Source organism: Electrona antarctica (genome assembly GCF_951216825.1).
Source record: "Electrona antarctica genome assembly, chromosome: 3".
Taxonomy (NCBI): Eukaryota; Metazoa; Chordata; class Actinopteri; order Myctophiformes; family Myctophidae; genus Electrona; species Electrona antarctica.
In genome coordinates, this window is record NC_136808.1 from 42840394 (window position 1) to 42852333 (window position 11940).

Genomic DNA, 11940 nt, shown 5'->3' on the forward strand with positions numbered 1-11940 from the left:
CAATCAGGATGAGAGGGGCCTTCCTCCAATCATGATCGACTGGGGGCGGGCCTTGGTGCACATGCTGTTGGCCTGTTGCACTTCCCCCTGTAGAGCGTGCATGTGCACATTTTGTTGCCTGGGCGGACTGGGTGGTTTTCCAAATCATCCAAATCACTGAATGCTCCTTTAATCATAAAGGTCCATAGGAGGAGGTTCCACAAGCTTGTTTGTGGGCTGGGTCAAGACCAGAGTAAACAGCTGGCGCTGCATTGTGAAAAAAGTAGCACCTTTTTCTGGCATGCTAATAAACTGACATTTCTGACATGAATTTCAGAGTTTATATGTTGATTTGAGAACCATGTGTGTGTTATATACCCATGAGTGTGTGGACATTGCATGCCCAAACTCTTTCACTCAAACTGGAAAGTGATGTAGAGCAAAGCAGCATGTTTGGCACTTACTGTACATAATGATGCAAGCTTGTGATTTCAACAGCCTACAGAGTAAAATAATTAAGTGTTAAACTCTGGAAGTAAAAAAACAAACAAAAACAAAACAAAAAAACACTGATGATTTTACTGTGTAGGAATGCAAAAGTGTCAACTGTCCCTACTGGACCACAAAAAAACAAAACATAACAGAGCAGATCATAATAAAGCCTATTCACACCAAGCATCTTTCGGATTCTTTTGACCACAGAGAGTTTTCCAGCGTCCACCGTCTCTGAAACCCTCAGAAAATGAAACGAAAAGCAGCTTGTCTTATATAGTTATGAAAGATCTCACAATCCAGCCCCAATCTTCCTGTCCCCTCCGACCTGCACACCATCCAGATCTTCATCTGAGAACGGGCTGTGGGGATTGTAGCCCAGCTCAGCTGTGCGCTGCAGAAAGTCTTTGGGTCGTGGCAGCCCCACGCCGCCGCTCATGGGAACAGAGAAGCCACGTTGGTTCTCCTCCTCTTCGTCATCATCCTCTTCCTCCTCCTCTCTCTCCTCCAGTTCCAGATCATCTTCTCCGTCGTCTTGATCGACGATTCGCCTGCTGCTCGCCGCTAACTTTCCAGAGGATGACTTCCCCCCAGACTGGGCCGAGGCAGAGGCCTGCTCCTTGGCCTTGCGGCTGCGTTTCCATTTCATTCTGCGGTTTTGGAACCAAATCTTGACCTGGCAATAAGATAAGGTTGGTTAAGATCATGTTATTTCTGTGTATCGTGTCTTTGAGTGTGTGTGTGTGTGTGTGTGTGTGTGTGTGTGTGTGTGTGTGTGTGTGTGTGTGTGTGTGTGTGTGTGTGTGTGTGTGTGTGTGTGTGTGTGTGTGTGTGTGTGTGTGTGTGTGTGTGTGCGTGTGTGTGCGTGCATGCGTGTGTGTGTGTATGTGTACGTATGGTATATACGGTACAATTGTATCCGTACATATACACACTTATAAAGTAGAGAGAGAGAGAGACCCTGACATTTTAATCAGAGATTAAATTTGTGTCATCTGAAACAGCCCACATTTCTTTATGACTTAATAAAGAAGTGAAAATCGTTACATGAGCTGAGTGGCATATACTACCACTACAATAAAACACTTTAATAAAATGCTAAATGTATCCGAGCATGTGCAAGTTTGTGTGGATGCCTACAATACAAAATCAAATATTAGTGTATGTACATTTATGTAAAAAGATTAGAGATTGGATAAATGATACATCTAACAGCAAGAAACATTGTCTATAATGTCTACAATATTAATCATTAATAGATAGACATTATAGCCAATGTTTCTTTAACCATAAAAAATGAAACCTAGGATATTTTCTCTAATGGCATACACAACACAATAAATAATATTCAAGACTTCATCCTGAAGCAGAGTTAGACAGACAATCATGTGCAAAGTGGTGTGGTTTAGATATGTTGCTCAGATGTCCAGAAGCTCTCTTGGCTTTCCCACAGCTTGAGCATTTTGGCACTAGTGTTTTTTTGAAAGGGCAGTCAACAAATACTTTTATGAGGCATCTCTCTGTCTTGGATGCTCTAATTTAGTCAGCAGTAAGATGGTGTCGCACCCTGAAAATAGCCCATGCTACAAGCACTTGTAGATCGACTAGCCTATATATTTCGCAGCACCATAATATAATAAATGTCTGTCTCTCTCTTACCTGTGTTTCAGTTAGCATGAGTGATGTGGCTACTTCAAAGCGCTTGGGCCTGGACAGGTACTTGTTGAGTTTGAACTGGTTCTCCAACTCAAGGAGCTGTTGGCTGGTGAATGCTGTCCTGGGTCTCCGGCACTTCCCCAACAGACCGGACTGGGGTGCTGCTGGGAAGTGGAATACATCAGTGCTTCTCAAACTTCTTAATTCCACGAACCCCCAGTTAAGGTTCTCATTAATTTGGACCATAATTCTGAGTGTGTTCAAATGTCACAGTGAGTGTACAGAATAGTTGTACACTCTGAAGGGCAGATTCACACTATGGTCCCGGGTGCGCACTCGGGACCACTTGGCAGATGTTGTGGTAGTGTGAACTGTGTACCGTACCCGGGAGCGGATCACGCAACCATTCCCGGGACCACATGGAGGTAGATTGAAGGGTACTCGGATACGGATTGATGCAATGTGAAAGCATTGAATACAGTGAATGAAGTGTACTCGGGTGCGGAAGAATCAAGGCCAATGTGAATCATGGCCAGTGGGACCAGGCAATCGTATTCGGGAACAGTTTGAATCAAACGGACTCAGTGTGAATCTGCCCTAGTTACAGACCTAGACCATTTCGTTCCTATACTCTCGCTTATTTTGCTGGGGACTCCCTGGAAACAACTCAAGGACCCCCGCTTTGAGAACCAGTGGAATACATCACGTAGGCTTATTGAACTATAGGCACTTGAAACAAAATGTATGCAATTACTGTATCTGACATTTCTTTTAGGTGTAGCCAACCTAATCACTGCACTATTAGGCTACTTTAGCTCAAAATCTTTCTGGCAATATGAGTTCAAGAAGATTTTGTCTGAGACTGTCAGTTATGTAATACCAAGGACATTGAAAGATCTATATGCATTTGTGGGAGGGAACACACACACGCACACGCACACGCACACACACACACACACACACCTACACACACACACACACACACACACATATGCCCGCGCTCTCGGGCCATCATTAACTATAATAGCTTTACTCGAGTTTATTGTTGACGAGAGGACACGGCAGAAGCGGGCGCAGAGGCCATAAACACACGAGCATGCCATTAACTTAATGAAAATTCGATGAACGCTTTTGGGATTTTATTGATGAACTACAGAACGTTTTAGGTGTTTGTTTATAGTTTCTTCGTCACACAAAGACAATTTTCATCGAGTTGGCATTTATAGCTAAATAAATAGGCCAAAATTAAAAGATGACATACAGTTAAGCAGTAAATCGGGGTCAAACTTTTTTCAAGTGAGCTTAGACCATGTATAGGGCCAATCTCCAATAAAATAATTAGACAGAAAATGTAAAAGTTGGAGGGGGGATCATCTAATTTTGAAACTGGCATCCTGACTGACACATAACATATGCTTGAACTAAGCCTATAGCCTATATTTATTTATTTAGCTATAGGCTATAGGGCCTACTGTATTTCCTTATGTCTACATGATTTATACCAAACATTATAAATAATATAGGCCACAAAAACTATACGCTATTACAAATTCAGCATTGCATAGCCGAACTTCACCTATAAGTCAAACTGGCAATGAAAATATTTAAATGTAGCCTCAGAAAAAAACAAGAACAAGAACAAGGTGCAAGAGGTAAAAAGGTAAAGTGTAAATGGTGTAGTGTAATTCATTTTTCGAAACATGTTGGCAGTTGCCTTTACATTTGAATTAAATAAAGGCTGTTATATTGTGTGCCCAGATCGTCTCAGATTCTTTTTTCTAATGTAGCCTATTGCTACACAATGTGATTTAAAAAATATAAATAGCCTACAATATATAATTGACAACGCCAAATATGACACCAACGAAACCTAAAATATCATGCTAATAACGCTGCTATTAAATGCTGCTATTTTACAGTTACAGGGGGGGGGGGGGGGGGGGTTGCCAATAACAATAGCCTATACCAACAGACCTATCAATAGGCTATGCCTATACTAAAATGATATATATACGACGAAAATATAAGAATTGTAATAATAATTCCGGTGTTGATAAGAATTAAAAATGCGTATGGGGTATAGGCTATCATTTAAGGCTACGTTTTCATTTAGTGCGCGGGCAGTGAAAAATAAGCCTAACATTCCGACACGGTAGGCCTATCTTCAAAAGTCAAGTCATCAAACAATATAACCATACCGTCAACGCATTATTTGCAATAAGCTATTCGCTTATAGGCAAAATGCTATTTATATAGGCTACATTAAATAATTATCAGGCCATTGTTCGGGTTGCAAAGTGCATGATTTATCTCATTCTTCTCAACATTCACAATTCATATTGAATTATTCAATATGTCTACAGAATATTGTATTTTGAATAGTTTAACCTTTTCCAAATAAATGAATCACTGGGCCTCGTTACTTACAACTGTAGTCGGGAAGGCGTGGCATCATGATTCCAGCACGGATCCAGTGCTCCAGCGGGAGAGAGCCTGCCAGTGCAGCCGCCTTCAGGTGGTCTTGATACGGATGTGCTAAGTGTGTGAACCCGGTGTATGCAAAAGCAGGATGCTGACCTAAAGCCGATATTGGGTACATGGGGGCAGGATACATGCCAGGGATCGCCCCATGCGGCAGTGAAGCGAGTCCTGGATGCGGGAGATGGAGAAGACCCGGTTTGGGAATGAGTCCAGTCTGAAGTTGTGCTGTTCCGCGGGGAGATGGAGTGTCCCCACGCCGACACGACACGGGGCTCCCAGCGGGGCTGTCGCTGCTTAGACCCGGGGAGTGGTCCCGGTTGCCTCGGTTCGTCTCATGATCGGCAAGTAGAGCATCAATTCTGAAGTTTTTCGATTTCTCCATGACGGCTTTACTCAGAATTATAGGGTAAAGGGTTGCAGTGAAGTTCTCAAAAGTTAACCTTCCCGATGCGCACCTGCGCCGTGCGTCAGCGCGCATAGACTGCAAATCCAATTCCAATCACCAACTCATAAGTCCCCCTTTATGTCCTTGTTGCTCAACTTGTTTAAGTTGAGCATATCAGCTCAACTTAAAAAAGACAAACAGTTGTTCACTTCACATCAACAGATCATTCTGCAACCATTGAAAAAAAATCTTAATTGTGCACAGAAAAGAAAAGACAATCTCAATATTAGCAAAGGGGGAGCAAAAAAGTTTGTTGTCTGTATTCTAGACTGTCATTTTAAAAGGCCGGTCCAAATGTAGCCTATTTGGGTGCGATGATACAGAGTATCGAATCTAAAATATCTATTATGCAGGGATAGGTTGCGGGATCGTGCCCACCTCTTGTTAAATAGCAACTTAACTAACTAAAGGGGTAGCTGGTTCACTCCATCAGCCGTCCATTCCCCACCCCTGTGGGTCTGTGCGGAATGGGATTGGCTGGAGCCGTGGCACTGACGGCTGACTTCTGTTGACGGGCTTCTAATCAGCTAATTACTCGCTCGTTTTTCCCCCAGAACGCACTCTGAGTGAGGTAATGTCCAACCCCTGTCCCGCAAACACCTTCAACTGTTTCCAGGCTTTGAGGTACATTAGAAGATTAAGGCTATTGTATTTTCGAAATCTATCTTATTGCCAACCAACCTGTTAAAGATATAGCAAGTACTTTACCTCACGACAATAAAAACGAGAAGTTTTATACTTACAGGAATTATGAATCACTTCAGAGCAACACAAGTTGGCAAGACATTTCTATTAAATCTTATAGGACTTCTGCATTTAGGTCCATCCGTCATATAGGACCGGCGATGTTTTAAGAAGGATTATTTCTACAATATCAGTGATAATAAAGGAATGATTTATTCACATATCAAGGTTATACCAATGTAATTAAAATTTATGAGCCAGAGCAATTTAACACCATGTGTGCAGTATCTTTTTCTCTCATATAGACCATGGTTAAATGGATTCTTGATTGCATGACTGAACCTGAACAAAGTAGGCTATAGTCTATATATGTATTTAGCTGCCTGGCACAACACTTTCTGTATACCAAAACAGGCATAAATTAAATATTTTTCTTTAGGCCATATAAAAATAGGCTATCAATTCAAAACTGACTTCACTCAGACATATAACTAAAGTCAATGCCAGACTACAGAGCCGCTTACTAAAAGTGACATGACATAGCTAGACCTAAACAATTGTGTGTGTGTGTGTGTGTGTGTGTGTGTGTGTGTGTGTGTGTGTGTGTGTGTGTGTGTGTGTGTGTGTGTGTGTGTGTGTGTGTGTGTGTGTGTCACTGTGTGTGTGTGTGTGTGTGTGTGTGTGTGTGTGTGTGTGTGTGTGTGTGTGTGTGTGTGTGTGTGTGTGTGTGTGTGTGTGTGTGTGAGTGAGTGAGTGAGTGAGTGAGTGAGTGAGTGTGTGTGTGTGTGTGTGTGTGTGTGTGTGTGTGTGAGTGAGTGAGTGAGTGAGTGAGTGAGTGAGTGAGTGAGTGAGTGAGTGAAAGAGAGAACGAAACCGTTACGAGAGAGAGTAGAGGCAGAGAGAGAGAGAGAGAGAGAGAGGTGCTTGTGTGGTTGTTATGTCTGACCTCAAGAAGATTGGAGCGGTGACACACTCCGGCTGGCCCGCCCCTCGCTCCCTCCCTCAGCACTTCCTCTATGTCTCTCACCCTGGGCTCCCTATCAGGCAGATTACCGCCTGTCGCTTGCTCTGATATAGAGCTAATTTGCTCCAGGGAAATCAGAACCCGCCGCCGAGTGCTTTCGGCCTGTTTGTCTCAACCTCTACCCCTCGCGCCTCGTTGCCTTGCTTTTATGATTTGAAAGTAATTTAAATAGCCCGTGCAGCCACGGGTAAACCCGTCATCCGCCTTGCCCGCTGACAGAGACGCACAAATTAAATTGAATCAATGCTGGAAACACCACCGCCTCTTGCTTGCCTCTCCGTGTTCCCTCGTTTGTGCACGCATATAGACTATATAGTAGGCTAGAATAACTTGAACGCATGCACGTTCCTTAAAGCAGGCGTGCGCGACGTAAACCGTTATATCTCGAGAGATTAGACATCTAATTTGACGTCTTGCCAAAATCAACACGAGGTCCTGCTCCTGATCTATTAGGCCGCCTATGTAGCCTAAACGGAAACCACACAATCCGAATAATGATAGTTAAAACAAAGCATTCACTATAGGCTTTCAAGGCTTGGTTTCCAGATCACATCATCAAGAGAGCAGTATTGTAGGCTATATTATGAGAAGCCTTTCATGGCTACTAAGGACTGCTCTGAAAAACAATCTGGATAATGTGCAAAGATTCCAATGGGGCGCGTTCGGAAATAGCGCACTGTGCAATGCAAACTAATAGGTGAGTGCGCTCCGGTGCGGTATTTCCGAACGCGCCCCAAGAGTGCATGCATGAGCAGAGGCCAAGGATATCTTTTATCTTTTGCTTAGGTGAGTAGGCCTAATTTAGGCCTACTGAGTGAGACTAACTATCAACCAGTAGGCCTAACTTAGGCCTACTGAGTGAGACTAACTATCAACCAGTAGGCCTAACTTAGGCCTGAGTGAGACTAACTATCAACCAGTAGGCCTAAGTTAGGCCTACTGAGTGAGACTAACTATCAACCAGTAGGCCTAACTTAGGCCTACTGAGTGAGACTAACTATCAACCAGTAGGCCTAACTTAGGCCTACTGAGTGAGACTAACTATCAACCAGTAGGCCTAACTTAGGCCTACTGAGTGAGACTAACTATCAACCAGTAGGCCTAACTTAGGCCTACTTAGGCCTACTGAGTGAGACTAACTATCAACCAGTAGGCCTAATTTAGGCCTACTTATGAGCTTATAGATCAGCTATTTTTGAAAAGAATAATTAAGATATACAGTTTTAATGGTTAAACAAACCAAAAAGTCATTCTTTGCACTCTCTGAATCCTAATAGTGGAATTAAACTGTTCCTCATTTTGCTGGGGGTCTCTGAACCCAACTTTGTGTTGTGAACAATTAAGTGCTATAGGGATTAAAAGGCTCAAAGAAGCCCCTATATATTTTAGCCCCCCACATGGCCCCACCCAGAATGGCATGCTGGAGTTGTAAGGCATGTATGTGTGTGTGTGTGTGTGTGTGTGTGTGTGTGTGTGTGTGTGTGTGTGTGTGTGTGCGTGCGTGCGTGCGTGCGTGCGTGCGTACGTGTTATCACCTGTAGAATGTTTTTATCATACAGGATTTACAATCTATAACCTACATTATTTACTGCATGATATTTATTTCCATGTATAAAATAAAAATAACACCCATGTGAAGTGAGGGCCCGCGGCGCTCTTATCATCGCACATCGTCATGACGTAACGTGTCGATTTGCTCGTCCACGTACTGACGTACATGATTATCCATTCCTTGTCAATGGGAATTTAATGTTTGTGTAAGACGAAAATCTACACTAATAGCTGAATATAGGAGGACTTAGCGCCCCTCAAAAAATAGAAACTTAAAAAAACGCCCCGTCAGTCAACAGTCAGTTGTTACTATAGTCGGGTGGCTATAGGTAGGGGCTTATGCTACTGTATAGGCTGAGGGGCCAAGTACATATCTAAGTGTTTTATATATTTAATTTAATATTTAATGTATGCCTATATACAGCTTGCCCGTCTTTCCTCCCGGAGGGGTGGGAGGGACTAGGGGGACAAGGCAAGAGCCCTGATTCAAACACACTGCCTTATGTAGGCTTACTACAGCAAACAACCTTTACAATTGTTTTAGTTGCGTTAGGTTCAACTTTTAATATGCTATTGGCTGTTTGTATTCTTTTTGGAAAAATATAAAAAGATACTCCTATTGAAAGGCTATATTATTTTACTTATATTTACCCTATAACAATTTAGTATAATATTAGTAATCATTTATATGTAAGGTTTTGCCCACTCAAATGGTACCATGCCCGAGCTCGTTCTCGTCAGATAACCCCCACATATCCCCATTCCATGAACCGACTTCACTGTAGTAGCCTTTTCACAAAATGATATTTGTAGCCTATAGGCTGTCGTGAACGTTTATAGTTTAGAGAAATTAAAAGTTTCAACACCAAAGTAGTAGTAGTTGCTGAATGTTTCCTTAAGCCACATTGCTTGCGCTTCTGTTTTTGCCAACGTTTTTATTTTTGTTGTTTCTCATAAGCGCACATCCGTTGTCCTTCAAGTTCCACAGCCGTCTGCTGTCCAGCCCCTCCCACCCCTCACTGGGGAAAATCCAGGGAGGAAAAATGGGAACGCATACAGCCCCCAGGACAGGAGCCCCTGGTAGCCAAGGGTCCTATTGCCCCGGGCCATGATCTGAGTGCTGTAGGCATACACATAAGTAAGAGTAACACGGTGCGGTGCACACACCTCCCATAGACATAGTAGCTTGGTTCAAAGAGAGCACCGACTGCAGCTGTTGCACTACAAAGTCAAAGGTTATCAATTAATTCTAAGTCAGTCAACTTTGCGGCTAACGGGAGTTTACTGAAACATTAAAGAGCTTATCAGCAATTACAGGCATATTTTTCAATCATTACCACAACTTTGAGACAGCTAGTTTGCTGTGTCATATAATTCACCAAGGTGTGTTCTATGTGTGTTCTCCTTATATCGCCGGTGAAGTCAGCACTTTATTGACTCCCACTGGGTCAGTGCTCTCCAGCAGTTTATTCTGCCTTTTGAGAAGACCCTCCATGTTACTAGGGAACATTCAAGATCAGGTTCTAACAAGAAACGTTGTTAAATACTGTAAAAAGGGCTGCTGACTCCTAGACTACATTACATTCTAAACATATTCATGTTGATTCATAAATGCTTTTCTTTTTGTTAGTGTGTGCATGCATGCACATGTGCACACTAGCAAGAATGTGGGTTTGTGTGCACATGCTTGCATGCACATGTGCACACAAGTCTGTGTGTGTGTGTGTGTGTGCGTGTGCGTGTGTGTGTGTGTGCGTGTGCGTGTGTGTGTTTAGGCTTGTGACTCCATGCACCTGTAGCTGTTGGGGCCCCTAAGGATCCACACCTGAGCATTCCCACCAGGCCGTGGCTTTCACAATGTGCTCCATGTGGCTCTGATAAATGGTTTGGGTGCACAATGGGCTTTCTATGAAGCGAGAATCATCTCTCCATCTCTCTATAGTAATTAGACTAATTCCCACACTGGTAGAGCCTGACGATAAATCAAATTGCTCTCCGCGCCAGACCTTGAGACCCAAATTAATGTCGCCTCATTAAGGAGATAAAGGTAATTTATTAGAGTTTCAGGACTCTTCTCAGTCTCACATTCCCCATGCTCGTCATTTATTAACTAATATTGAGCTTTGCCATATGACATCTAACCCATGGGATGTGAATCTCTTCTTGTCTATCAGTTTATGAACAGAGAGTAGAAGCCAAGCTGTTTGGTCAACTGAGTGCTGAGGTCGGTAAGAATACTGATGTGTACTTCTTAATCGGTACATTTGCAGGCTTGTGTTACTTTTCATAAGAGACACTTTAAATATACTGAAAAAGAATACATAACGTTCACACCGTGCACATGTTGAGGGGTGAAACACAACCAGAAATTATTTCTAATCTAAATTAGTAAATTCCAGCCCTTTGACTCTCCCATCTCCATGGCAATTAAAGGCTCACCTGTTTATTTTTTCACACAGGTAACAAAAGCTTCCTTTCAACATAATCTGGTCTGGTGTGAGTTTTATGACCATTTAATGGGTCCTTCCAACAGCCCTATGTTTTACTGTCCCTCATACAAGGGCCCCATTGTGCACAGCTGCGGGCGATAAATGATAAGCGCGGCTTATCAGTCACAACAAGACATCATTACTTTCACCCTGCTATCTCGCTGGCCCTCGCCACCATGCATTATCTATCCACTTATGAGGATATTCAGAACCATCAAGTCCTTTGAAGATCTCCGCTAGTCGCCACCTCCTCCCATGAACTCCTCCTCCTCCACATGAACCCTAGCGTCCCTATTCTGGGGCGAGAATAGAAGGTACACAAGCTTCTAGATATCTAGATCGCAGGGCCAGATTAACACCTCTGAGGGCCCCTGGGCACTGAAGCTCGAAGGGCCCCCCTTCACACGCGCGCAACATTTTTGCTGTTTTGGAGCCGTTTTGGGGCAGTTTTATGCCGTTATATTGGCCTATTTCCGGGCGTCTACCCCCCCCAGAGTGACAGCCAATTTAGCGCATTGTTGCTGCTTTACACACAATTGCACTTTTCAGCTGCCCTTCTCACCAACAATAAAACACTAATCTTTTTAGACACCATTTATTTAATTCGGATTAGCAGGGAAATGTTCTGTGGAGCTAAAAAAATATATAAATATATATATATATATATATATATATATTATATATTTTATTTTTGAGGGGCACGTGCCCAAAGTGCCCATATGGTAGATCCGGCCCTGCTAGATCGTCTATTTTCAGCAAAGACAAAAAGTCAAAGTCTTTATAGACCCTTGGAGGAAATGGTTAAACAATGTAGACACAAACATACCGTATAGGCTTACAATGCCCAGTAAAAGAAAAGGGAAAAAAATAACCATTAGTACACCCCGCTAGTACAAATACAAGGACTTCTCAAATCTGTTAATCGACGTTCAAGCTGTGGGTAATTGCTACTTTGAAGGTGATGGTTATTGCCTATGATAGCATGTCTTCTGCCTTGTATTCCTATGTGAGTTAATCACCCACAGCCATTAGCACTCAGGTAATGTCTTCTTATTGCCCAATTTACCTCTTAACACTAACCAAAGGTTACTAAGGAAAGGGAGACATAAGCCCCTTTAGAGACATACAGAGGGGAGAGA

General features: G+C 42.8%; 1 protein-coding gene across 1 annotated transcript; it reads right to left on the reverse strand.

Annotated features, from left to right (window-relative positions):
• Positions 1–763: 763 nt before the first annotated feature.
• Positions 764–4990, reverse strand: mnx2b (motor neuron and pancreas homeobox 2b; the record flags this gene model as incomplete). The annotated part of the gene is made up of 3 exons (XM_079496640.1): positions 764–1147; positions 2131–2288; positions 4555–4990. The coding sequence occupies 3 exons, from the start codon at positions 4988–4990 to the stop codon at positions 764–766; spliced, it is 978 nt and encodes a 325-aa protein (XP_079352766.1).
• Positions 4991–11940: the final 6950 nt, after the last annotated feature.